Genomic DNA, 27,028 nt, shown 5'->3' with positions numbered 1-27,028 from the left:
GCCTCCAGGAAGCTTTCTTTGTTCAGAATGATTGTTTTAACAGGATGTTCATTTCACAAAGTTTGGACAATTGTGCTTGTCTCTCATTTACAACATCTGTATGGGCAAAGGCAAATGCTGTATCTCTTGCTCTTTCTCTCACTGATGTCCCCAGGTCAGCATTCTGTTGGGAAGGGGCTTTTGCTCAATGTAGTTAGTGGGCAGATGAAAATCCAGTCGCCTTCGAACATCAAAAACTGTGCCAATGTAGCCTAGCAATAAAGTAGTTGCAACATGGAAATGAGGTAGAGAGGAATTTCTGCTAAGTGTGAAAGCTTTTCTTGGAAGAGCAAGAAGTGCAGTTCATAGACATTTGGCAGAAATGTGGAATATATGCTTTTAGGTGGACACGTCCAACTCAATTTTGCATGTCAAAAGTTCAGTATGCCCATAATGGCTTGCTGCCAGCTTTGTTGGATTTCAGCTAATTTGCTGAAAATAAGTAAATAAATGCTATGCATGCACACAGCTATGCAGCTGACTGACTGCGCAGGGACAACAAAGAGGAATAACTGAAGGCTTCATGGGTTGGTTTCCTGTTAACTATGTTGGCTTACTTTAGCCATTTTGTTATTACTCCATGTTAGAATGCGGTAATTTGTAGCCAACGGCATACAAACACAGACCCTGCTGCTGGTTTGTTCTTTGCAACTGGACTTCTAAATTCATGTGGTGTGAGAGCTGACCTGGTCCAAGAGGCGCAGGGTTTCAGTGAACCATAGCTCAGATCGATCAAAGCCATGCTGTAGCAAACCTGGCTTCCTGATGGGTTATTGCAAGACATGACATTTGGAGTAGGCTGCCTCTAGTGAGAGTGCGAAGGTGGAGAGAAAGGGAACTGGAGTGTTAAAATTAATCCTGTGCTCCCACTTATTTAGTAGAGGTATTGGCTTCCACTTTGTCCACTGTAGGTAGCTATGAAATCCAATTCAGGTTTTTAGCACAATAACTCTGGCAGCTGTCACAAATAATGTGGAAACACAGTACTGGTTATTTAGATCTAGGTAAATACAGAATGGCCTCAGGTTATTTTAAATGTTGTGGGTTTTTTTCCAAATTACAGTTCCTACTACTTCTTTCTACCTATTTGTCTGCCCCCTCCCTTCTACCATTCTCATCAATATCCCATTATCAGCTGCTTTTGCTGACAGACAGTAACCCTGCTTCCAAATTGTCTTCATCAAGGGAGGACAACTGTTTCAAGGAGATTCAATTCACAGTGTCAGGCACCAACAAAGAAGATTTAAAGCCAGGGGAAGCGACTGATTTAGAGGAAGCAAATCAAAGGCCCTGGTAACATAAGTCTGACTGTAATTAGGTGCTTTTATTTCTGACTTCTTTTTCAGGGGATGTGAAATGTTTTGGAGAGGATTGTTATGCACTGGCTTTTGGTGTCCCAGCAGCACTGATGGTGTTGGCGCTTGGTGAGTGGAAGCGATAATGCTTGTAATAGGAGTTACCATTTTTGAGTCTGCGGATAGATGAGAAAATGTACAAATTCACTTGCTTTGGATGGATACTGCAATGGGAAGCTCAAGGGTTCGAGGTCATCCAACAATTCAACAGTTAAGAACAGCAAAAAAAAAATCACGAGTTCACTTAGTAGTGGACAGACCATGGTTTTCCTGCAATCCTTTATCATTATACTGATGAGAGGGTGGTCTGGTGAATGATTCAAAACACAGTTGCCTTGGTCTATAAAGCAAAGGGAGGCGCCAAGATCCTCAGCTTATAGAAGAGAAGCTTAGCGTGTGACTTCTAATCTTTCCACAGGCTCTTTGCAGCTTGGGGCCATCTTTAATGGCTCAGACTTCTGCTTCAGAATCTGTGTGCCACACAAGAATCACAGAAGGAGCTGAATGAGATGTTACATTATTCTGAGCTGGAGTTACTTTGCTTGGCTGGAGTAATTCCCACAATCACAGTGACAGCTTATTATTATGTTGCAATAAAAAGCCCTTATTCTCCAAATGTAAGGAGGCAGCCACAATCACCCTACTTCCTAAAGCTTGCAGCTTAGCCCCATTAATGTACTTGTGAAGATTTGTTCTTCAACCCTTAAAAAATATTCAGCAATTTCCACGTTCATAATGTTACTCCTTGGTAGCCACTGCAGAGGACACCCCATTAGCTTTAGTTTCACAGTTGCAAGCTGCTGAAAGGAGCAATCCCCTTATTATGCTGCATTTGAGAGGTTTTGACCCAGCATGGGGTGACTTCTCATTCAGCTTGTTAGCTTAATTGAGAGACCAAGCAATTGTGTGATTTCACCACAGCATCTGTGATTCAAAAAGTCCGTCCCCCAGAGAATGTGAATGTTGCTCTGTCCCTTCAAACTTCCATCAGAGAGAAGAATCAGGACACTGGAGAAATGTCATCAGGCCACAGCTAACGTTACAGCAATTATTTTCAAAATAGTGCATGGTCACGGGCCTGAGAAGTTTGTCTGTTCCCCTGTGGCCTGTTCCTATCAGTTTAAGGCAGCACAGGCTCCTCGGTGCATCATTGTGAGAAGAATGTTTCTAGCAGAGTAGTAGCTGCCCAGGGGAAAATGGACATGTAAATATTGCAGTTTTGGTGAGGGCATCAATCAAAATGTGTTTTTAGCTAGTGTCCGACTGCCAGATTCCACAGCCTGCCTGGCAAAGCAGCTCTGTGTTATTTTGTAACATGCTAAAATGCTCTTGGAAGTGATATATTTGACTATGTGAGCAGCATGCAGAACTGGAGAAAATACACTTTCTGCCCTCATTGACCCTCTCCCCATGGTGATGGAAAGTAAGGATAGATTTAGAGGCAGAATGGAAATCTTACAGAGCAAGATTTTCTGGGTTGCTTCAGTTTCTGAAAGATGGTGGAAGACTGATACTATTTAATTCCAAATACCAAACCTAATGCAGGAACCTCAGTTCCCAAAGGAGTCGATGGCATTGCAAGAAGGTATTCCAGCAAACCTAGTGAATCACCTTTTAGAGGCACCAACATGTCCACAGGGAGATGCTAAAAATTAGGTAGTGCAATTACTCACTCTGGGTGACTTTGGAAAAGTGTCTTTCAGTGCGACTCACCTAAACTGACTTCAGAGTTCTCTCTGACAGTTATGCAAGTTAAAACTGGATGCAAATGGTTGTCATAGTCAGAAAAGAGAAATGGTGAGTTCCCTGCAATGTTCCAGGCCTCCTGTGTTAGGACAGAGGTGCCTGCTTTTCTCCACTGGCTGTGGACTGGCCCAGACAACTGGGTTAATTTAAAACATTGAGGTTGGTCTGTTATATAGATTTCATGCTCAGCTTTTATTGTGCTTCTCCCTGCTAACGTCTTTGGAATTGCAATGTGCTCAGAGGCTCTCAAAGAGCAAGACAAATGATATATAATCAGATAGCCCCCTCTCTGACAGGATTTTGAAGCCTTGGCCCAATATTCTTTGGGCTTTGAGGGAGAAAACCAAGACAAAACAATATCTTAAATTGCATATCCCTTCGTGGAAACCATAAATGGAGGTAATTTCTGTCAGCACCAGTGTGTGATGCAGTGACCTTCGTGGCAGTTTCCATTGAAATGTGTGTGAGATGCAAGTACACAGAGCCTGTGTTAGGTCTGGATTGATCCTCATATGGTTGCAGTGGCTCAGGGCTGATGTCCAACATCAGGTGCAGCAGTTCAATGTGGATTGTATTTTAAGTTTAGCCCACAAAAAAGCATAGATGGAGGAATTTTGAAAGTATCGATTCCCAGCATGAATCAGATGTGGAGGTGCCCGTGGTGCCAGAGCAGATCATGAGAAGATGACAGTGACTTCCTAGGGATCACACTGCCTCTTGTAGGGTGTTGCTTTTTCTTCCATCTGAAGGGATTAAAGGACTCCTATATATTTATTTTTTTAAAAGAGTACAATCCTGTAAACCCCAAGGGCAGAGGATTTCTGTTGAACACAGGGGTGGGCGATCCTTCCCAGAAGCCAGTGCAGGATTGAGCCTCATTCATGGGAATTCCCATTTGGATTATAATATTTTTCAGTTGTGTTCATTGCTGGAAGTGGACTGTACAGAAAAACACCACCACAAGGGAACGTCTTACTTGAAGTGTGCAAATGCATCAGCGTAAGTGTGTGCCATTCTCTCTTTTTTGTGCACAACTCTGAGGTTGCAGGTCAGAAAAGTGCAAGGGGAAAGGGGAGGTGACATTTGGAGTTCTGTATGCTGTTCCTGGATATCTTGCTGATGAGCTGTAAGGAGTAAGAAACACTTTTAGGTCCTAGATTATTCTTTCAACATTTCAATTGTTTTTCCTTAGCTCCATGAACTGTTCAGCTGATGTCAGTAGAACCACAAGTGGCAGATGTTAGTGGAGACTGAACTGAAAGGAAAATTCAGAAACTCAGAGTATCAGATATATGACTCAATTTTTTTCAGCTGAATAATTTTACTGAAGTTTAACAGTTCAGCAGACAGTAATCGTACACATTCGTATTATGCACATTCAGCATGTTCATGTAAATGCAAGAGACACCTGCTGAAGTTGCATTATAGCCATATCAATTGTTTTTCATGGTGTGTGAGCTGAATATGGTATGTGAAAAAATACTCTTTTATTATTAGGTAGATGATGATGTTTCTTTTCAGGAAGCTGTTGCTAACAGCAAATGTTTTCGTTTTACCTAGGTCAATCCTAGTGACAGATTTACCTTGGGGAAACAGGCCAGATCTTAAGGATAGTATTTCTAAGTGAGGTCTGCCATTCTTTTTGCCCGAGCGGCTGTGTTCAGTGTGTTCAGTGACTGTAGCACACAGCATAAACAAACAAGTTACAAATTCAGTGTCACTGATTTCTCCTCCAGTGAGAAACCAACTTGAAAGCTGATCTAGCAGTGAATGAGACATGGGCTGCACCAGGAATATGCAAAGAAAAGTCTACAGAACAAGAAGGGAGTGAGAGTTCTGTTTTTGACAGTGCTTTGGGTAACGAGGCATTTTCTTGCCAGCACAGTAGTCAATTCAACAGGTGTTTTTTGGAAGAGAACTGAAGCAATTATGTTTAAAGCTTTATCACGTAGCAGGTTTTAATCAAGCATGAAACAATCTTTGGGGGCTTGTGTCAGTTTTGTCTCCAAAAGACAAGCCCATGAAATACTTCATTCCCACATCATACCTTTAATCACCCAATGTCACAGAAACTTCCCTGCAGAGAATTGGTCATAAAGTATCCAATCTGAGATTTTGGAAGTGTCCAGCAAACCCCCTCAATTTTCTGGCGCTGCTTACATTTGGGGATGGGTAGGGCAGCCTTGAGTTGGGAATGTGACAAGGGCAGGTATGCCACGAGGAAGTTACCTGTTTTTCTCCCTAGTTTGCTATTAAAAACCGATTGAAAAACCGCTCCCATCAGATTCCAAAGAGAGATCACTGGCTGGACTGGGCGTCAGAAAAATACTCGGTAAGGGATGGTCTACCTGGAGAATTTGGAGGGGGAAGGGGGGAGATGGGCAGACATACAGGGGAGACAATAAGACTGGCCTGGCCACACTACTCGCCACACTACTCACACGCACGGGGTCCTAATTTGTCCTGTCCCTCCCCACATCTGTACTCTCCTGACCCTTAATGGACAGTTTAGGTGCTGCACTGAAACGGAGAAATGCAAATATGTCCAATATCATGAATAAGGGCAATGAATAACTGCCATGCAGAAAGAAACGGGAGCTCTCATGCTTTGTGACTTGAATCACCAATTGGCTTTTTACCCCCGTCTTACCTTTTTGCCTGTTCCCTTTATAGAAACAGCTGATTGGGGAGGTTAAGATGGTGACACGTGTTCTCTTCCTCTTCATACCGCTGCCAATGTTCTGGGCCCTGTTTGATCAGCAGGTACAGTACAGTGTGTTGCAGGCCTGCCTGCCAGCCTAGGTTTGCACCCTTGTATTTCCAGGGTAACACCAAAGCATCCTGGGGACACGGAGTGCCATGCTCCTACCAGCTGTCCAGGGGTGTGCTACGGCAGTACCCACCATCACAGCTGGCCATCCCTTCGCAGTCCTGCTGGGTGTCTGGCAGAGGAGGGTGAGAAGGATGAACGTGCCCTGCCTACTGGCAGGTGTTACAGGGGAGGGAAGGGATAGATGGGAAATAAGGCCTCCAGCACTGTATTCTTCTCTGTCCCCATGTTTTCTAGTCCCACAGGACATCTTGAAGGCTTCACAGCTGTCTGTTTTCTCCTTAGGGATCCAGATGGACTTTGCAAGCCACAAAAATGAATGCTGATTTTGTAAGTACTGAATGTCACCAGGGCTGGTAAGACTAATAGTAACATCACTGCTCTTGCTTTTTAACCGGAGTCTTGCAGTACTAAGAGCATCTGCTTGATGAGTCTGGGTGAGTTGCACTTTTGGTGATTAGAAGTGAGAGGGTCTGTGCAGCATGTTCAATTCATCACAGCACATCTTGGCAAGGAACGAGGGCTGGGGAGCCGTCAGCAGCCTGCAAGGTCAGGAGTGCTGACCTACTGGCAACCGGTTGCTCTGTGACCTTGAGCAGGTAGGATTTCCAGCCTGCTTACCCCCACTGAAGGCAGAGAAGTCGGGGAAAGTTCACACAGCCCTTGTAAGGTTTAACTAGAGCTATTGTAGTTGTATATTTCTGCTCTGGCTTACTTGGTGATACATTAATGAAACCTCTCAAAACCAGCAGGAATCTTGTGTATAGGGTAGAGCTGTGATGAGGATTGATTAGTTAGTAGCCATAAAGTTCTTCAAAGATGTGAATGGCAAATGGTGCAGAGTGCAGTGGCAGATAAATGTGGATCAGCTGTCTTCTAAAGATGCCACCGTACAGGGCTGGTTTCCAGACATATATGTTTTAACGGGCCATCTAGATGTTACCTGTGGATGTGCACATCAGAATTTAGGATTGTAAATGCCCGTTTTCCAGTTTAAAATTGACCTAAAGCCCAAAATTTGAACCAGCAGAGACAGGCAGTCTTTCCAGATTCAGCTCAGGACAAACCTGGCAGACAGGAGACAAACCCCCACAATGAGTTCTTGGGAAGATATTATTTCCTTCCTAATATTTCCCCTCTTCTCTTCATCTTAATTTCAAATGAAAAGCATTGTGTGGAGTTCAAATACCAGTCTCTCCCTGGAGACAACTCATCGGTCCCTTTTGGGGATCCCTCTGTCCATCCCTGTTAACCTTGCCCAATTGTGGGGGCTGGGTACAGTGACGCAAGGGTGAGGCACCTCTTACAGCCTTGAGGACTCTTGGCTCAATCCACAGTCAAACAGTTCACCAAAGCCTACTTGGACCCCTGGGTAGATGGAGGGAGGAAAAAGGTGTTTGTGCAGCCCACTGGCTCAGGGATCGTCTTTTGTTATCCTTTTGGGGTGCTAGGGAGAAAGGCCAACCGAGCTCAGAGGGTCCTGAAGCTTGAGAGCACTCACTTGCAGGATTTTGGCTTTTCGCATTACAGAAGCAAAGAGGGAGGAAGCCCTAAGTCCAAATCCCAACTGGGACACTAACATGCCCATTCCTCCCTACTCACCTAGTTCATAGCTCAGCCAGTCTGAAAGATGGGTCTCAGTATCTGTCATGGGCTGTGTCCCAGCTGCCATATATCAAGGTCTGAGTGTAGCTTCCTTCTGCAAAATGATTCTCATCAAACACTGTGTCCTTAGATGACAAGTGTCAAAAGCACAATATCAGCTGCTAAAGCCAACATAAAGCATTTGAAGAAAACACTTTTGCTGCTAAGGCAAACTTGACTGGTTGCTTATTTGCCATATGCGCTATTATATTACGGTGCTTATGAATCACTTGGAATATCTTTTTGTTTCAGGGAATATATGTCCTTCAGCCTGACCAAATGCAGGTAAAAGATACTGTGGGGTAGGAAATAACCTTTAGAAATGTATTTTATTTTTCCTCTCTCATTTTTATTTTTCTCATCGGACCAGTGGCCTTTACCTGCTCCTTTTGAACGTAATGGCAGTGCTCCTGATGACTGCTGTGGTGTCCACTCTGCCTTATTGCTCACTAGCTGTTTTGAAAGTTTAGTCTTGGGGTTCAGAAGACCCCAAGGATGTCCTAACAGGAAGGTTGAATCCTGCAGAATATTCAAGAACTATTGTTCTTGAACTAGTGGCTGGCAATGTGGAGGATACAAGCTGTGTCTCCTTTTAACATGCCCCTGCTCTGGGATGAGCATTGTACCTGAAATATGTTTCTTTCCTCCCTTCCTGCAGGGCAGTTGAAAATGTGAAGGCTCCAAGACGGAGACTTGTTGTCACAGTTGATTACAATTCTTATGCTGAACCGCTCTGGAGAAATTAAAATCTGTTCTGTTCCCTGAAATCTTCCTTCAAAACTGAAACAGCATATCTCTCTGTTTGTTCTCCATCACACTCTAATTTTGTGCTCTGCCACTGCTGGCTGGCAGACAAGCTCTGGACCTCCCAGGAGAAATGTAGCTCCTGGGGGATTACCAAACTGTGTGGAAGTGTGAGAAATTGCCAATTTCACAGAATAGTGCCTGTTCCTCTGGGATTTTGCTGAAGTCCCAAGATTATTCCATTATTACTGATTTGTTGTAAGGTCCCACCACAGCACTGAAGGTCACCTGCTTCTGTTGTCAGTAGGTTTTGTACTTTTTCAAAACATAATGTTTCAGTTCTCTCTTCAGGGAAATTGGGCCAATGATGCTTGCTTACCTCTTGGACGGGAGGATATGAACAAAACCTATTCGTGCCTGTGAAACCTAAATAGCAGAAGCTGTCGGAGTGCATGCTATGATTATATTTTAAAAGGAGTTTTTTAAGTGTTTTTTCATGTCCTTTCTGTAATGGAATTATTTCTGGAGGACAGTGCTTTATGAGTTTAATTACTGAAAGTTGCTTTTTAGTCACTAAACTCCCATTCTTTTGTATTGCAGTTCTTAAATCCACTTCTTATTCTTGTCTTCATCCCAATTTTCGACCTTTGGCTCTACCCCCTGATAAACATGTGCAAATTTAATTTCACGTAAGTACTTGGGGACAATGCGGATGCCTCAGTTCTTATTCTTTTGCAGCAAGTGTGCAGAATAGCTTTTAAGGAGAAGAAACAAAAATTTCCATTCACCCTTCCCAGTACTTGCTTCTACTTCAGCCCCAATAGGCAGTATCACCCTCTTCCGCAGGCCCTGGAAATTCCAGAGGGGAAAATTCAGTGACGTTGGATTCTGCTCCTAGAGATTTTCCCTGAAAGCAGATATGAACAGTCCTTCTTTGAATTTGATCAACATGTTCTTCACCTTATCTCCTATATCACCCTTAAATAATTCCCTCCCTGAAAGGTCCCTGTGAGACCAAATTCACTGCCCCACATGGGCTACATGTGGTGTTGTGAAAGCAGATTCCACACTAGAATCTGAACCAATGAGTACATAAGGGAATTTCTGTATGGCCCAAGCATTTTATTCAAAGTGTATGTTAGCAAGAAGTTCAGAGTAACAGGAGCAGACCTCCAGGTTGGTTCTGAGATCCATTTTATGTATTCTGGGGGATTTTACTTCAGAGTATCTGTAGTCTGCCTCTGTGGACTGATGCCCTTTAGCAGTGGGAGTATGTTATGTGCAGCCATGGAGTGCCTCTGCCAGCGCAGTTTCATCTGAAAGGAACCCAGTTTCCATGCTCCAGCACCACTTCTTGACGTGAACCACAGTGTGGGAAGGGGTGATAAGTGGGAGATGATTGGCTTAAAAAGCATTTTCCTAATCCAAACTAAAATGCTGGATAAACCCCCACATAAAATGGGGATGGAAGGAGCCTCAGAAACCTACCCCTTCACCCTGCTGATCCTGTCCCATCATGCTTAATTACTTGCACCTAAAGACATAACAAAGACATTGGCCAGCCCTGCAATGGTGCCCTTTGGAGGACACACATCAGAAGCTGTGCTTCTCCATGCTACCTCAGTGTGACTCTGTGCCCTGGACTGAGCCCTGACTTGACAGAAAACTTCCTGCCTGATGATCAGTTCTCAGACTAGTTCACCCAGCAGCACAAACTCATGCACCGATCAGGACTGAATGCCATGCTGTCTCTGTCCGCTGCATGTGGGATCCAGTTTAGCTGTAGCAGTGGCTGTGGAAACACTGTAGCCTGCAGGGAGTTAGCCTGTCTGGCTGCAAAAGTTTGTGCTACGAAATCCCAATGCAGCATTGAAGATCAAAACGATTTTTTTATTACAAGATGCAAGCTATGAAAAATATTTTCTTATTTCAGGGCATATAAAGGAGAGGCAGAATTTGGGTTCCTAATCTGGATTTCCCACAGCCCAGTCAATCTGGACTGTGAATCCAGACCATTACAAAGAGTAGAGACCACTGAATCTAGAACCAGATTTGCTTCAATTCTCAACAACTTAATACTCAGTTTGGACCTGCCATTCTGGACCTATTTTATTCTGCTTTATATCAGATTGTCTCATGTAACTTTGGTAGAGTTGCACTAGTTTTGCTCCAAGTTCAGAAGCAAGCTATTTATTCTCTAGGAATGTAAATGTATTGGCATGCGAAATAACCCAGAATGATGCCACAGATGGTCAGAAACATTGATGACACAAACTATACATTTTTCTTCTCCTCATTCCTGCTGCTAAACAGCACACTGCTTTTCTTTTGGCTTTCCCAAAAGGGACTTGAAGATATATAATTTCTAGTGCTCCTTCCAACACCACAGGTTAACATAATGCCATGAGCTATTCCCACTAGAAGAGCTAGGAAAGAGATAATACGAAACTTGCAACTAAAGAACTTTTTTCATGGCATTTCAATTTTAATTGGCCTCAGTACTGGCCTCATACAGAATAATAAAATAGTTTTAAGTTAAATGATTGCAATTTAAACAGCACGTCATCCCCAGTGCCACCTGTTGGACAGTTCATTACATGGTTTTGGCACATCTTTGGCTCTGAGGAATGGTATTCTATATTTTAAATTATCTTTTTTTTTCTTAATGGCACCTTTTTCATTTGCTCCATAGACCTATTAGGAAAATGGCAACAGGTATGATCCTTGCAGGGATGGCGTTTGGACTTGCAGCCGTTGTAGAAATCAAAATAAATGTAAGTATAGCACAAGGGATTCACCAGAAATACTTTCCCCTTTTATTGATGCATGTTAGATAATCCTTTTAACTATTGTGTTCCTTTATCATAATTTTTAATGTGTTCTTTACAATTAAGCATACTGACTCAGTGGCTAATGATAATTCTTACGTTGTCTACTTTTCCCTCTCTCCTTCTCTCTCTCTCTGTGTCTCTTTGTCTCTTTCTCTCTTTCTGGTCTTTGCAGTTGTGCTGTGCCGGTCATCTGTATTGGTCTATATTCTAGATTTCCATCATCAAAGTGCTTGACAGACATCTAGTTAATGCTAGGGATTAATTCCCAAAAGGTAGTCTGTTCTCTCTCTCCTATTTCTTGCTGTAGCTTGCCTATAATTTATTGTTTGGGGGTGGAGGGGATTGTGTGTGTGTAGGTTTTGGTTTTTTAATTTAATTCTTTTCCTTCTTTAGGGTGGGGATATGTTTGTTTTTTTTTTACAAGCCAAACTAATTCTCCAGTGAGGCAGGTGAATGCAGCCACTTCTGTAGTCACAGGCATCAGGGACTGCCAGGCATCCCCAGACAGGATGGCAGCAAATCTCTTGTAAACTCAGTGTTAGACCCTGCAGATTTGTACCATTTGTTTCTGGCCCATGACCAACCTTGTGCACACTTTGGCTGACCTTTGGTCCACAAAGGTTACTGTAGGATTAATTTTTAAAGCTTCCAGGTATACTTAAAATGTTCTGTTAGAGTGACTGGCACACAGCCCTGGATTAACATCTGCTGGTTCCTGAGGTGAATTCACAGACAAGTCTCCTGCTGGAGACTTTGTGGGTTCAGGTCTTCTTTCTGATCTCTCTACACGAGCAAAGAAATGCTCTCATTGTCACCACCAACAGCTCTGGCCAAGCACTGAAAGTCTGCTCTGGCTGTGGGTGACTCCTCTGGGCAGAGGCAAGGTGAGTTAGACGTTTGCCCCTGCCTGTGCATGGAAATTTTACCCTGAAAGCCACTAAAAGCTCTAGCAAAGAGGGGGGCAGGATGGCCCATCTTGGCTTGGCTGTGTGTAGTGTGGGCGAAAAGTCATAGCAATGGGATTTGCTGGATACCATTAACAGGCCTGTTGGTCTGGAGCAGCATATGGGTACAGGGAAACCAGTGTCACCCTATCTTCTCGGACAGTGTGTCCCCCCATTGAGTTAGGTTCAAACTACCCTGTCTGCAATACCCAAATTATAGGATGAGTTAGGAAAAAAATTAATAGCTCTGAAGTATTGCTGGCAGCAACTTGAAAATAAAGTGAGAAAAGAGAGAAGTTTTAAAAAAATTCATTTTAAATTTGCACGTAGTACAAGGCTGACGTTGGTTGAAGTATTCTTTCTAGGAAATGATTTCTGACAGAGAGAGATACCTCTGTGCTGGAGGCATCATCCTCCCTTTCTCCGAAAACAGGGAATAAAATGTATATAGTCAGTTGTTAGATAGCACAGTGTCAAGGGATACAAAAGCACTGATTACAGACATGGAGCTTGACTGGGATTTTCAAAACTGCTTAGCTTTTGGTGTAATTCTCTCCCCAGTCACTGAATGCACTGGGAAATATTCTGCTCACTGCCTTTGAAAGCTAAGCACAATTTTTTCCATTCTGATATGGCAGTTGGTTAAATCCAGGCACTAGGGAGCTGTATAATAAAAACAGTGACTTTGTTCTACCTGCCCAGCAGTTGTGTAGCCAGTCCTCTTAGTGGTGTGAAGAGCAGTTTTTTGGGAGGAACGATAGGTTGGCTATTGAGCTACTATGAGGAAACCTCCCTAAATAAGATTTATGTTCAGTTATCTCTCAGTGCAACTTCTGATGAGGTAGGGATGGAAAAGTGTCATTACAGAAAGGAAGACTATTATGGCTAAAAATGAAGAGATATTAAAGTGATAATAAAGCATACAGATGGTACTTAAAGCCTTTTACTTTAATTAGGAAACCGATATGCCTCGACTTGTCCCAGAAGAGAGTTTAATTCGGGTCCTGAATTTGGCAAAGAACCCTGTTCAAGTGGCAATCCAAGACCAGGACCTATTTCAGCAGCCTGTGGAGGCTTTTCAGGTAAGCATATATGTGGGGCTGGAAGGCCTGACCTATGTCCCATTGAAGAAAGGGTGGGCTTTTTTTCAGGTATTTTCTAATATAACTCACAGATGCTAGAGGTCGTTGTCCTCCACCGCCTTAGAAGTGTGTGGGAATAGCTTTAAAAATGGGGCATATTATCTTTGTTGATGAGACAAAAATGGAAAGTTTGGAGACATTTCCATGGCAAAGGAGGGAATGGCTAACTACATTCACCTGTAATTAGGACTAGAATAAAGGATAATTGTCCTGAGATGAGCAAGTAGAGACATTCAGCTCACATCTCTCAGTGCTCAGAGCAGGCATCGCTGCTGGGATCTGGATGGCGTCTGAAAAGTATTCAGCTGCAAAGGAGGAAAGAAATGGGAAGGCAATTAACTGGACATGGGCGTAGATTTGTTTCCTATTTCAGCTTACAGATTACTTTACAGGTCAGGCTAGTTTGGGACTCAGCCCAGCAGTTCACTGGCCAGCAGCTGTCTGCCATGTTTTAGATGTGGTTCCCATCAGGGCAGAGCAGCGCAAGAGGAAAGGGTAGCTGTACGGGCAGAAGGTGTGCCCTGGCTTTCGGGTTGCATCTGGCAAGGGAAGGTCCTCCAAGCTCTGGCTTGACCAGTCCAAAGCCTATAGGTCAACACAGGTCCTTTGCTGTAGAAGGCAACTCTGTTAACCTCTCTTTACGTGCTCCCTTGAAGAGAGGATAGTGTTGCACTTGGTGGGAAGAGCCAGGTCCCTTCTTGTCTGAAGAAAGTGTAACAAAGTTGTTTTCTTTCCCCACAGAACCCAGCTGAGTACTCAAAATTAATATTGAATGGAGAGCAACAGAGCCTTCACTTCACCCTGCAACATCAAGGATCGCCTCTTGCTTTTAACTACACCATGAAGGAAAAATCAGTATACAGCTTAATTGTTTTTGAGGCAGAAGGAAGCCTATCAAGCCGCTTAGTGAGTGTGGGAGTGAAGTGTAAATACAGTATTAATTCAATGGCTGTGATGATACAATGGGGTAATAGGCTCATTAATTCATTTGCTCAGTTGCAGCGTCTGTCTGATTGCTCTCAGATGCTCTAAACCTGACTTCTTAGCTAGCGGCACTGGATCTGTATGCATTTCTGCTGGTTGATTAATAGAGGCATTATGGCATCTGAGAGTTTCTGGGCACACTTTAATCCAGTGAATGCTGCAGTGGGAGAGCAGAGTCATGCCTGCTAGGCAGCAGAGCCTGAGAAAGCTGAGGAAACACAGAGCCAGAGATTTTCCCCCAAAGATGGTTCTATAAAGCAAAGATATTAAAGGGGCTCTAGGGCTGGGCATGGAATAAAAGCATCAGAGGAATGATTCTGGGTTTAGTTATTGTGTGTGTTTAGTGAAAATGCACAGAAGACCCATTTGTTTTGCTGAACAGAATAAATGATTAAGCTCATTTCAGGCTCTGCAGCAGAGCCGGCTATGTTTGGACTTTTCTGTATTGCCGCAACAGTCGGAGAGAGGCATATGGGATGTATAGGGCTGGATTCTGATATCTTTTACATGCAGCTGTATCCCAAGAAGCTTGCTTGAAATGTATGGTGTTACTGCACATTGTGGCAGGTGTGTATGTATGTGTGTAAATGCCATCAGAATCTGTCCTCATGCTAAAATATCAATTCTCTTTGCAGTTCCTCAGCCTCCTACCTTGCAGGGCTGCCATACTAAGCATTCAATATTATATAGTAGAAATCACATAACTGTCTTTAAAAATGAGGAGTTTTAAGATTTTTTTTTTTTCCTAACATCCGGGTTTTTTTCTTCTTTATGGTTTAGAGCCAGGATCTTGTTATCACACAATGTCATTAAGTTTCCCTGTAACCCTGATGACTGTGTGCTGTTACCTTAAGAAATGGATACTCGTACAGTGATTTTCATAGTCCTTAAAAAGAGAAAGTCTGTGACAGGGTGGAGCAAAGCAATCTCTGAACTTCAGCACATCTCTGTGCTGCCCTAGCTATCTAGCCTGTGTTTAAATTAACGCCCACCCTGGCATGGGCAGGCTCCCATGCGCTGGGGAACGGCAGTGCTGCTTCATGATGCTATTGACTTGTCATTCTCAGCTGTAGATAAGGGAGGTGTGGAAGACAGTGTGGTGAATAATGCTCACTCTTCCAGCATTGCGACACAAGGAAGGCAATGCCAGCATCACTGCTGTGTTGCAGGGCTTGCCCCGGAGTATCCATGGCCCACGCCAACCTCCCTCACTGCTGGGTTTGGCCCCTCACTCAGGTGGGGGTGTTTTCCTGGAAGGAACCAATATGAAATTGGTTTCTTCTCCTATGTGGGCTATTGAGTGGGCAGGAAATGAATTTGAGAGCTCTGGGGATCATTGAAGAAAGCAAGCAATAATTTGACTGGCCTGTCTGCAACAAAATAGAGTGTTAATCCCCATGTGTCTCCCATGGAAAAAAATTATGTTGTTGTTTATTATTTATGGCTCTGACATTTATTATTCACTGTAGCAATTTATTATTTAGGATGTACATTATTTGTGGATCAGCATATCACACTGAAGTACAATAGACATTTCATAGGTATACTGAAATTCTGAATACTTGGTCTCAGAAGCTCAGGGTTTAACATCAGGAAGAACGTGTGGAGAAAGACAGTTTCTGAAGGTAGATCCAGTCCCTTTTGGCTTGCATGAGTTCCATCTGTGGGCAGCACAAACTGGAATTGCCCTGCCAGCTTAAGCGGACATGGCAGAACTGTAGATTTCTACTAGTCAAGAACCTTCCTCTGGATTCTTTTTGTGTGACATATAATCTTCAGGGTAGGGTTGTGTCTTTGATGTCCTTTTTCAGCACTGTGCACCAAACAGGCTCTCCTCAAAGGAATATAGATGATGTCAACTATTGAGCCGAAACGCTAGCTGTGATCTCCAGGAGAGGCGCTCTCACCCCCCAGGGTGCCCAACCAGGTCATCATTTCAGGGATTTGTCTGCAGAGGCTGTGGGCGCAAACACCCTCAGTACATCTTGCTCTCTCCTGCTCACTGCCTGCACCATACAACAATTTAATCTCTTGGGTATTGAGGGTCAGGGAAAATATGAGTGATACGTGATGATTAGAATAGTAACCTAGCAGTTCCTCTTGGCTTTAGGCTTCCGTGAAGTCTATGAGTATGCCAAGAACCAAGATCTGAAAGTTAGGCAGTTGCAGGTTTTGTAGGAGTAAGACACTTGTGTTTAATTGTGATTAATCACTGAAAGACGCTAATGTGGATAATGCTGTCTTGCTGTCTTCAGATCAAGACAAATACTTTTTTGGAAGGTGTTACATGCCTCAGTAGAAGGGTGACTGCCTGATACTCTGTAGCCTTTGTTACGCAGGAGATGAGGAAAAAAAAGGTATGATCTCATCTTAAGCCCTTGGTGGAGCTGAAATTTTGCCATTGGCTTCATCGTACCAGGACTTCACTTCTGTGGCCTGATGTAAAGCTTATGTGAGAGTCCACTCGATTTCCATAGGTTTTGCAACATATGTGTAACTCCACAGACACTAGTATTTTCTGCTATGCATTATTTATAAGGAAGCATTAATAAATGTGTTTGATTTTTTTTTTTTCTTCCCCTCTTTAGATTACAGACTTAGAAGCAAAGCCAGAAAACGGTTTGGCAGCTGTTAGGTAGGAATGGCTTTTTTTGAGGATTCGAAGGTGGCGGGGTGAGGGAAACTGCTTTTGTCTAATGCAAACTGTATGTAACATAACCCAGATGTTCTGAGGTTGGAATCTAGTCCACACGTCTCATGCAAGACTCAGGTGTCAGCTGTGAAGGCTTGACAGCATGTCACCTCCCACGCTTGTTATGCAGAGCTGAGCTTTATTGCTGCTTACTGCCTAGGATAGTCTGGGCTGAGATGGTAACATAAAAGGTCTCCTCCCTTGGAAGAGTGGTAAATTCATCTCATTATGTCCCACATCTTTGGGAAAGAAAGGGAAGCAACAATCTGGAAAGGAGCTGTTGCCGTTTATCCTCTGTGAACTGTCCAACCCATGACATTCATTTATGTCACCCAACCTTACGCACAAATGCCTACTAAATTTGATGCAGCAATAATTTTACATCCTTGTAATCAATTCAGCTGGGCATTGGGCTCTGCTTAAGCAGCTAGACAATTTCCAAATTTGAGCTAGTCCATGAACAGTCCTGTGCTGGTCTGCACCGAAATGCCATCTCATTGACATCACAGTTACCTCCAGCACCACATTACCAGACCTATGCAAGGCTACTGAGATGCAGAAGAAGCAGATTTGAAAAAAAAAAAAGATTCCAGCTGGACTTTCTGGAGGATTTGGGCCAGCTGCAATTTAAAAAAAAATCAGCCAAAACCCAGAAAAAAAAAAAAATCTCCCCCAAGCTTTAGATAATATAAAACAATGACCGACTCCCTTATCTGAAAGCCTGTGTTGCCAGCAGCATGAGAGCAGTATCTCTTCATGGACCTGGGTTTGTAGAGGCTTCTACTGACTAAACACCACCTTGGAGACTTGATTAATACCTGCAGTCAGGAATGTTTTATATTTTCCTGTGAATATTTTTGACAGAATCCCAAAATTTCCTCTTCAAAAATTTGTGAAGAGGTTTCACTATTTTTCCACTAAAAAGTTACTTTTGTTAAGCACTTGACTATTTCAGGAATTTCACCTCCATTTTAAGAACTGAAAACCAAAATATTTTAAAACATAGTCACATCAAATGAAGAGAGTTTGGTTTTGCTAACAATTTTTGAGTTGTCAGAAGGAAACTGTCTTTTGTGTATGAAAAAACATATAAACACTGGATGAAACCTGAACATTCCCATGAAAGTTTTGGTTTCGATGAAAATATCTTATTTTGCTAGAAAACTTTTTCCCCATTGGTAGAAACTCCTTGGAAAGTATGCAAGCATGGTGCACACACTCATCCGGACACCCAACTTTATAATTTCCTGGGGTGGGCTGGGGCTCTGTCCTCTCGAACAGCCATGGAACAATCTTTGAAAGTCTCTGAGGAGAGATTGCCTGGAAGTCTTAACACACAAAAAGTGAAGGTCACTTTTTACAGGAGAGAGAGTAAGAGGGTAAAATTACACAGCAGGCAAAACTAATCTTATATTGAAAAACTGGGCAATGAATCAGGCAGGTATTTTGGTGCCTTGCTGGAGAGTCTGTCATAACCTTATGGAGTTACAGAATGCTTTGGGAGAGGGAGCACACTTCTAAAGTGTCTGATATTATGCTTCTCCTGCCCTGTCTGACAATCCAATGAAATATGCTTTCTTTGCAGATTCATTAACGGTTTGAGCCAAGATGTCAACCTCACCGTTGACAGCACACGGTTCATTGCTGTTCAGAAAAACTACAGTGCTTCTGAGTACTTGCTGCTAGAGAGGGACAAGTAAGTTTCCCTTGCTGTGCTGAAGGTCCTTTCTGAGGCCTTTCCTTGGATACAATGGGGCTTTTCTGGGGTGAATAGCAAAACTTTCATTACTATTGTCTTGGCGTTTGGCTGTGGGAGCAGATGTTTGTAAAAAAGCAGAATTATTGGCTCTGCACAGAGCAGGTGCTCCGGGCCACTCATGTGTGTACAGAAGCACCATGCATTTAGTCTGCAAAATGTCCAAGCCAAAGACCAGCAAATCAGTATCTCTGTGTGTATTATACAGTTTAATAGATTCAGCCTCCAAACAGTGTCTGGGATAGCTCCCTTCCCATGGCTGTTATTGCTTTGGTAAGATAAAATCAGTAGGGACAAAGCTTGGAAACTTTGTTCCCATTACATGAATAAAATGACGTCCTAATTCAGGCCATAATCTGAGTTTTCTCAGAGTCAGGTCAGCGGAATTTTGGAAACCCAAAAAGCCTTTTGAAGAAGTCCAGATACAGCACTTAACTTTGAGCCTTTATTCACATTATGTAGGGGCCTGGAGGGAAGAGACTGGCCATTCCTGTGCATCTCTCCGCAGAGTAAAGCAAGACACGATGAAGTCCCCTCTGCCATTTGATGCCTGCTCTATTTTGATATTCTCTCAGGCCCAAGCTCTTAGTGTTACGGTGCTCTCAGGGAAAGGTCAATTCATATTCCATGCTACAAAGCATTGGTATGTGGGCTGGTAACATCAACTAACATTACATGGCTTTGCAGGCTGGGCTTGTTAGACAGGGGCTCCATATGGCCTTGGTTTGGCAGCACTGGAATTGGCTCTTGTAGGGTATTTCTGGCATTTGCAATGTTTCAAAACAAGCTTCAAGGCTTTTCTCTGCATCAGCTCCATCCAAAATATTTATTGCTGCAATTTAGTAGGATGCAGCAGCCATTGTGGCAATGCTGCTGAGACTCTGTGCCATCTCATACATCCAAAATCAGAAAAACAAATACGAAGGCTAATTTGCTCTATTGAAAGGAAACAAAGTGGCTTGTGGGTGCATATCTCTGATTTCCTGAAGGCTGCTTGAGCTTGGCTAACTTGTCTGGCCCACAGTTCCTGAAGGAGTGGAGAAAAGTTTGGAAGGAAAATAAACCTGAGGGGAAAAACAATTAGTGCTAGGAAGAAGCAGAAACCATTTAAAAATGTTAACAACAGCCCAGGTCGTTAGGTGAACTCCAGTCAGTGCCTAAGTGTTTCTGGAAAGACAAGATGGCAAATACTTTAGTGATCGTCTTACATAAACATCAGCTTTACATCATACATTGTCCATACTCCATTGTAGGGGCATGTTTGATAGCTCTGCTCTGTGCTCTTTGTCTGTGGGACTAACTGGGAAATACTGTACTTCATCATTATATCTAGATATAATAATGGAAAATGCATAACTGAAACGGGAGAATTCACCTTGGAGCTAGGGCTGCTCGACTTCGGCGCATCATACACCATTGTGATAACTAACGTAAGTGTCCCTGTGACAGTAACAAGCTCCTGTTCTAGTCTCTGGCAGTGCTTTTTTTCTTATGTTTGTGACTCTCGCTTGCTTTCTCCACCCAGTGGGACCTGGGCAGTAGCCATCTGAAGGCAGTCCATTATATAAGGGCCAGTAAAAAGTTTTGGCACCTACATAAGTGAGGTGGGTGGGTACTCATTCCATCTTACACTGTAGCCTTGTCGGATCTCATGGATTAAACAAGAAGTAAGATCTTTTCCATGATATGGACCACTCGGTGGATAAAGAACTGGCTGGACGGTTGCACTCAAAGAGTTGCTGTCAACGGCTCGATGTCCAAGTGGAGACGAGTGACAAGTGGCGTTCCTCAGGGGTTGGTACTGGGACCTGTACTGTTCGACATCTTTGTCAGCAACATGGACCGTGGGGTCAAGTGCACCCTCAGCAAGTTTGCCGATGATACCAAGCTGTTTGGCGAGGTAGACACGCTGGAGGGGAGGGATGCCATCCAGAGGAACCTGGACAGGCTGGAGAGGTGGGCCCAAGCCAACCTCATGCAGTTCAACAAGGCCAAGTGCAAGGTCCTACATCTGGGTCGGGGCAATCCCAAGCACAAATACAGGCTCAGCGGGGAATGGCTGGAGAGCAGCCCTGAGGAGAAGGACCTGGGGGTGCTGATTGACGAGAAGCTCAACATCAGCCAGCAATGTGCGATCGCAGCCCAGGCGGCCAACCATATCCTGGGCTGCATCAAAAGAAGCGTGGCCAGCAGGTCAAAGGAGGTGATTCTGCCCCTCTACTCCACTCTCGTGAGACCCCACCTGGAGTACTGCATCCAGCTCTGGAGTCCCCAACATAAGAGGGACATGGACCTGCTGGAGCGTGTCCAGAGGAGGGCCATGAGCATGATCTGAGGGCCGGAGCACCTCTCCTATGAGAAGAGGCTGAAAGAGCTGGGGCTGTTCAGCCTGGAGAAGAAAAGGCTCTGAGGAGATCTTATTGTGGCCTTCCAGTCCCTAAAGGGGGTCTACAGGAAAGCTGGGGAAGGACTTTTTACTAGGGCATGTAGTGATAGGACAAGGGGGAATGGCCTTAAACTGGAAGAGGGCAGGTTTAGATTGAACATTAGGAAGAAGTTTTTCACTGTGAGGGTGGTAAGGCACTGGCACAGGTTGCCCAGAGAAGTTGGTGAGGCCCCATCCCTGGAGGTGTTCAAGGCCAGGCTGGATGTGGCCTTGGGCAACCTGGTCTAGTGGGAGGTGTCCCTGTCTATGGCAGGGGGGTTGGAACTCAATGATCTTCAAGGTCCTTTCCACCCTAAACCATTCTATGATTCTTTGAAATCCTCCATGGAAAATCATGTGATCTGTGGTTTGTGCTGGTCTCATGCCATCCTTGTTCAGTTAACATTGACCCAGCACACTGCAAAGAGCTATTACAGTCCACCAAGAGCTGACTTTGCTTGTGGTCTTTAAAATGCTGTACCTGGTGGTACTTTACACCTTAAAAACTCTGCAGAAACAGTCTGCTGTATCCTCACATTTAACTTACTGACCTAAAGGCTGATCTTCCAAGACCTGTGGATTGTGCATGGGGGGAAGAGGGACAGTGTTGAGGGAGGAGATTGGTGAGATTGTGCATCTGCTTTTCCTCCTCTCACTGTCTGTACAGCTCATTTGGAGTCTAGTGTAAAGTCAAGGCACAGTTTTCCAAACAACCTAGCCCTGATGGGGCGTTAGCACTGCTGAGGAGGTGGATTTCTTTCCCTGCCTGCCAAGCTCTTAAGCATGCTGCTTCAACTCTGGTCCAGCTGGCAGGAGCCACGGAGATGAACGTGATCAGCTTGGTTCCTGTTTTAACCTTTCCACTGCACAGGCACACAGACAAACCAGGTCTGACAGGACACACTGCTAAGCTGCCCTCTGGGACTTTGACTACTGTGTTGTGATGAGCAGAGCAAAGTGCTGTCAGCTACTCCCTGGCAGTAACATCTCCCTGTTGGGCAATTAATAGGAGCTGTTCATGTCTGCAGAGCCCAAATACATAGGGGGAAAAATATAGCTGCAAAACACCTGGCATTTTTTTTTAAACTCTGGTAGCTGGAGTGGGATATACAGTCCTGGAGGGAACAGGCAGATGCTGCCATCTGTGAGTGCAGAGACTTATGTATATAAAACACATATGTATTTGAAGTGACACTGGCCAAATCCTTTCTCCATAGCTGAAAACCTCTTTTCCCCAATGAGAAACTGAGTAGGGAAGCTGCATGAAGAATGTTACAGTAAGGACGTTGCCCCAGAGCCTCTGGTAACGCAACTGAATCAGGGCCAGTTGAGGTAGATGTGTCCCATGTCACTGAGGGCAACAATTCCAGTTTGTGGTCCCATCTATAAAAATCCTTGCTGTAGCCATGGCTGTTCAGGGGTGGCTCTGTGCCTCAGCCCTTCTGGGCCCTGTTCTAGTCCTTTAATCTTTTTGACCCTCTTTTTCCATCTCTCCCCGTGTGGTTTCCTCTTTCTCTAGAGAGTTAGTTTGCTTCAGGCCAAGATAATTTTTAATTATTGGAGTGATTTGTACTGAGCGCCGCTCCTCTGCCAGGAGTGCTATATAGAAGAACTAAGAATGCAATATATTTGTCTGCTAATGTGGCTGAACTGTGATACTTAAATCATGGGGATGCTGCCTTCTACCCATCCTTCCTCAGTGTGCAGTTATAGTACGGTGCTTGTGACATTTCTTTATGGGCTAAAGAGCAATGCGCAGCTCTCCTCTCACCCCTTTTAGCCTGCTAAAATACAGTCTCTTCATTTGCCTCCCTGCATGGTGATTAAGTACATCTCGTAAACATCCCTTGTATTTTCCCAAGTACTCCTCTTAAACACAGGGTTTTCTGCCTGAAGTAATTTCAGCCTAGTGTTTTCCTGGCTACTAGTCAAATTTCTCTCTGCCTCTGAGTCTCTGTGAAGCAGAGGCAGTATTAATTACACCTGGGAAAGCAAACAAAAAGAATTAGGAATACAACTACCATAACTATCTGAATACATCTGATAAGGGGCAGTTTCTGCTACTCTTGGTATTCCTGAACTGGATTTGTTTAGGTGTCAATGTTATCGTAGGGGAGTTGTACAGTGCTGATGAAATGGGAGCAGTGGCCACAGGGATGCGATGAGCACTTATCCTCTCGTCCTCTTCTGGCCTTGGGGACAGCAGCAGGTCACAGGCTCTGCATGAGTACCACACAGGATTTTCCCAATCCCACTACGGAAGGCAACTTGTTTGTTTGCAATAACTCATGCAACTCTTGTAGCACGTGAATGAGCTGTTATGCATCCTATCACCTCTGCCCTGTGCAGAAAATGTCAGCCCGATCCCCACAGTCTTGGAAATGGCAGAGGTCAGACCCAGAGTTTTGCTTCCAGGGCAGAGCTTTGCTTCCAACTTCACTTAAAACTTCATTTTGGTAAATTTGCTGTTGGAATCCGGGCTAAGAAGGATCTGATCTTTGAGCAGCTAACCAATGTACCTTTATTTTCCTGCTAGGTTTCTGGAGGTGCTGTTAAGACATGGAAGTCAGAAGACATCAAAGCGAACAATGTCCATATGGCTTGGCAGTTACCACAATACTTATTAATATCTGCTGGGGAGGTGATGTTCTCCATTACGGGTCTGGCCTTCTCCTATTCTCAGGTACTCCACTTAAAGATAAGGGGGCTGCAATTAGACTTCAAGATTTACTCCTGCATTTGCCATTGACTTGTAATATGTCCTTTGGCATGACGCTTACTGACAATGTTATCTGTACTTCAGCTAAAAGTGGGATTATAACACCACTTGCTGGCTCCCCTAAAGCTAAATTAATTCACACTCTGAAGATACCTGTTCTCAATTATACTCAGGAAACTCCTTTTCTGGTATTGCTGAGAACGTAGAACAGAACTGGATAGAAATGTGAAAGCTCTGAATACTGTAATATCAGGTTTTTCTCCTAGTGAAATATTTTATGGTATGTATTTTCCAGTGATAAAAAGGCAAAGGTATCTCAAGGACTACAGAGTGGCATGTGGTCTTGGAACCTGCTTAGAGCTGAGAGATTGAAGGGGTCTAAGCCTACCTGAGTCTGTAACCGGGGAGCAAGGGGTAATGAGTGTGCAAGGGATGATTGTGGTATATTGGTCTGGGGAGAAGGTTTATGAGAAGAGAGCCCGGAGACATAACAAGACCAAAAATCTGAGGCTAGTCAAATTTATCCTTGGAGTAAAGTGAAGATGTTTGTTAATGAGGGCAATTAATATGGTGGGATGATCTGTCATGGGATGTGGAAAATTTGTCATCAGCAGGAAGCTTAACATCGAGATCCAGTCTCTTTTCCAAAGGTGTCCAGCCACGTGGCACCAGACTCCAAGCTGCAGGGCTTGTTGTATGGCTTCCTGGGCTTCCTGATCTTACAGTTTCAGATGATGTCAGGTTGTGGATGATCAGGATGCAGCTCTGCAACAACAGCATCTCCTTGTTCTTCCTGTGTCCTCCTGGAGCACGTTTGAAAAGCTCCTTGTGTGCAGCTGTTGAGATTAACCACAGAGATTAACCACTCTGCAAAGAGGAAATTCCACCATCTCCTCCTAAGCCAAGCCCAGGAACATCTACACCAGACAGGACATCACAAGGGTGAACCAGGGCAGAAGGGCACAGCGTGATACCCCCTGATCAGGCGCTTCTCCTCTTTTCAGTCTCCAGCCAGCATGAAGTCGGTGCTGCAGGCAGGCTGGCTGCTCACAGTGGCTGTTGGGAATACCCTCGTGCTTGTTGTTGCCCAAGCTGCACCAATGGCCCAGGTATGGTTTGGCTCTTAAAACAGAGGTAATACTTTAAAACAGGCACTGAATGGTGCTTCAGTATGTCGGTGTGCTGCAGGCACAGCTTCTCTGCACAGCCCCAGGATCCTGCAACGGATTTATGGCATCCTGCACTGAGCTGCCTCCCAGCCAGGGCTCTGCTTTGCCCTCAACAGTGATGTCCTCTGGATCAATGGCTTTCCCTAAGTCTCTCAGTGGCAGTAAATAATACTGTGGCCTGCACTGTGATAACATTGCTGGAGTTCAGCTCTAGGCAAGCAGGCTGTATTTGGGGCTGCAGCCTGGAAATGATGCCAGCCACGTGTTGCGGTTGCTTACCAAAAGCAGCTTGCCTTCATCCAGCTAGCCCAGTGGGCAAGCGACCTCTTCAAATGTCTAGCTTGGGACTCCTTCAGGGCCAGCTGCTTGTGGCACCCCTGACATGTCAGGCTTGCATGGGGAGGTTGTGATGCAGATGATGGCATTAAGGTGTGAACTGGGGCTTGTTTCTGGCTAACATGAAACTGCCTCTCCCAAAGGCATCTTGTAGGCAAAAAGCCCAGTCAGGTATGTTCCAGTCAGGACATATTTGTAAAAAAAGATTTAATGAAACTAGTCCAATTTAACTGGTTTGTTTTAAGGTACATCACATATTCATAATTACTTTATGTGTAGGTGGGTTTACCAGAAAACAGGATAAGAAAGTTTCTATCTCGGGAGCAATCTTGGAAGCTAAAAAGTAATTTTCACCCACCTCTAAAAATTTCCTGCATAGAAAAAGCCTCTGGACTGAGAGTCTGGGGTCTCCTGACCTGCTGTTCTTTTTTCTTTCCTAGTGGGCTGAATTTGTCTTGTTCACTGTTCTCCTCTTTGCTGTGTGCATTATTTTCTCCATCATGGGATATTTCTATGTCAGTGTGGATCCAGAGGACATAGAAGAAAAGGAAGAGAAGAGAGAGACCCCAAGCAGTGGAAACATGATTAGTCTTGTTACTCAGAAAACAAAGCTCTAACACATCATGGGTTGGGATTTTATTTTTTTAACTCAGTAGATGGGAGGGTAAAAGAAGGGTGGGGACAATGTTATTTTATTTTATAGCATTGCAGTCTTTATTACTCAAAATGTAGCCACCTCTAAATGGGACCAAATAGCCCTCTGTAAAAACAATGGGGGTCCTGAAATCAGAGCAAAACTCCCTGGGAAATCTCCTCTGGTATTAAAAGCCCTTATAAGTAAACACAGTGTAATTTAAAACCTGCCCATCTTTTTAACCATGGAACGCTTTCCTATGATTTTGTTTTAAACATATATTTAGGGCAGCAGGGAGGAAGGGTGGAAGGAATGCCATGTGACAGCAAAATTTGGAGATGTTGGGGGGAAAGAATGAAAATCCAGTGTAGGAATTAGGGAAGAATAGATGTTACTGACAGAAGAATTTTTAACACTATCATCAAGGACTGGAATTGTTACATACAATCCCAAAGGATTTCGTCATGTAACACTCCTTATAAGTATTTCACCCCATTATTGCATGTTATGATTGGTCCTGATTTATGACTTTTGCTTCCAGGCTCAGAAGTAATAACAGGGAATTAAATTCTGCAAGCTAAAATATTCCCAAAACACTACTGAAGAAGATATGCATGCTACCATCTCTCCGATACCAATTTTTTCCTAGAAGTTTTTAGCAACTGATGGTGTTCTTTGATTAGACATGCTTAGAGAATTGGTTTATGCTTTCTTATTTCAGAAATCCAGGCAGTTATTTGCCATCTTCCTATATATTAAGCCTTTATTGGGCATTTCCTTTTACGGCACCTCCTACTGCAAGGTAGGTTATGGCTAATTTCTTATCTCATGCTTCAGTTACTCCCCACTGGGAGACACGTTGCAACATTTTCTATAAAATTCCAGGCATCCTGCAGTGAGTTAAACAAGGATGCACTATATCATTTTTTCAGTCTACAAGAGAAGACCATGGCATAGGAGATTTTTAATTTTCCTCCCTGTTTTTGTGTCTCTCTACCAAACTTTGGGTGTAGCTATTTTATCAGAATTGTGATATAA

The 27,028-nt window shown here is 43.9% G+C and overlaps 1 protein-coding gene across 1 annotated transcript in view; it reads left to right on the top strand.

Moving 5' to 3' along the window:
- Positions 1-25,973, top strand: part of SLC15A2 (solute carrier family 15 member 2) — a gene marked incomplete at both ends in the record, with an annotated part of 39,461 nt that extends 13,488 nt beyond the window's left edge. The window contains 16 exons of the mRNA XM_082484640.1: positions 1,386-1,463; positions 4,057-4,139; positions 5,386-5,472; positions 5,814-5,903; positions 6,256-6,300; positions 7,867-7,899; positions 8,959-9,047; positions 11,051-11,132; positions 13,090-13,215; positions 14,017-14,181; positions 16,848-16,894; positions 18,537-18,647; positions 20,041-20,137; positions 23,669-23,815; positions 24,856-24,960; positions 25,797-25,973. Of these exons, the coding sequence (XP_082340766.1) occupies positions 1,386-1,463; positions 4,057-4,139; positions 5,386-5,472; positions 5,814-5,903; positions 6,256-6,300; positions 7,867-7,899; positions 8,959-9,047; positions 11,051-11,132; positions 13,090-13,215; positions 14,017-14,181; positions 16,848-16,894; positions 18,537-18,647; positions 20,041-20,137; positions 23,669-23,815; positions 24,856-24,960; positions 25,797-25,973 (1,562 nt within the window). The remainder of the gene's footprint in view (positions 1-1,385; positions 1,464-4,056; positions 4,140-5,385; positions 5,473-5,813; positions 5,904-6,255; positions 6,301-7,866; positions 7,900-8,958; positions 9,048-11,050; positions 11,133-13,089; positions 13,216-14,016; positions 14,182-16,847; positions 16,895-18,536; positions 18,648-20,040; positions 20,138-23,668; positions 23,816-24,855; positions 24,961-25,796) is intronic.
- Between the last annotated feature and the right edge of the window lie 1,055 nt (positions 25,974-27,028).

Source organism: Vanellus vanellus, assembly GCF_965231255.1.
Source record: "Vanellus vanellus genome assembly, chromosome: 5".
Classification (NCBI taxonomy): Eukaryota; Metazoa; Chordata; class Aves; order Charadriiformes; family Charadriidae; genus Vanellus; species Vanellus vanellus.
The sequence above is the reverse complement of the archived record's forward strand: the minus strand, read 5'-3'. Positions and strand labels throughout refer to the sequence as shown.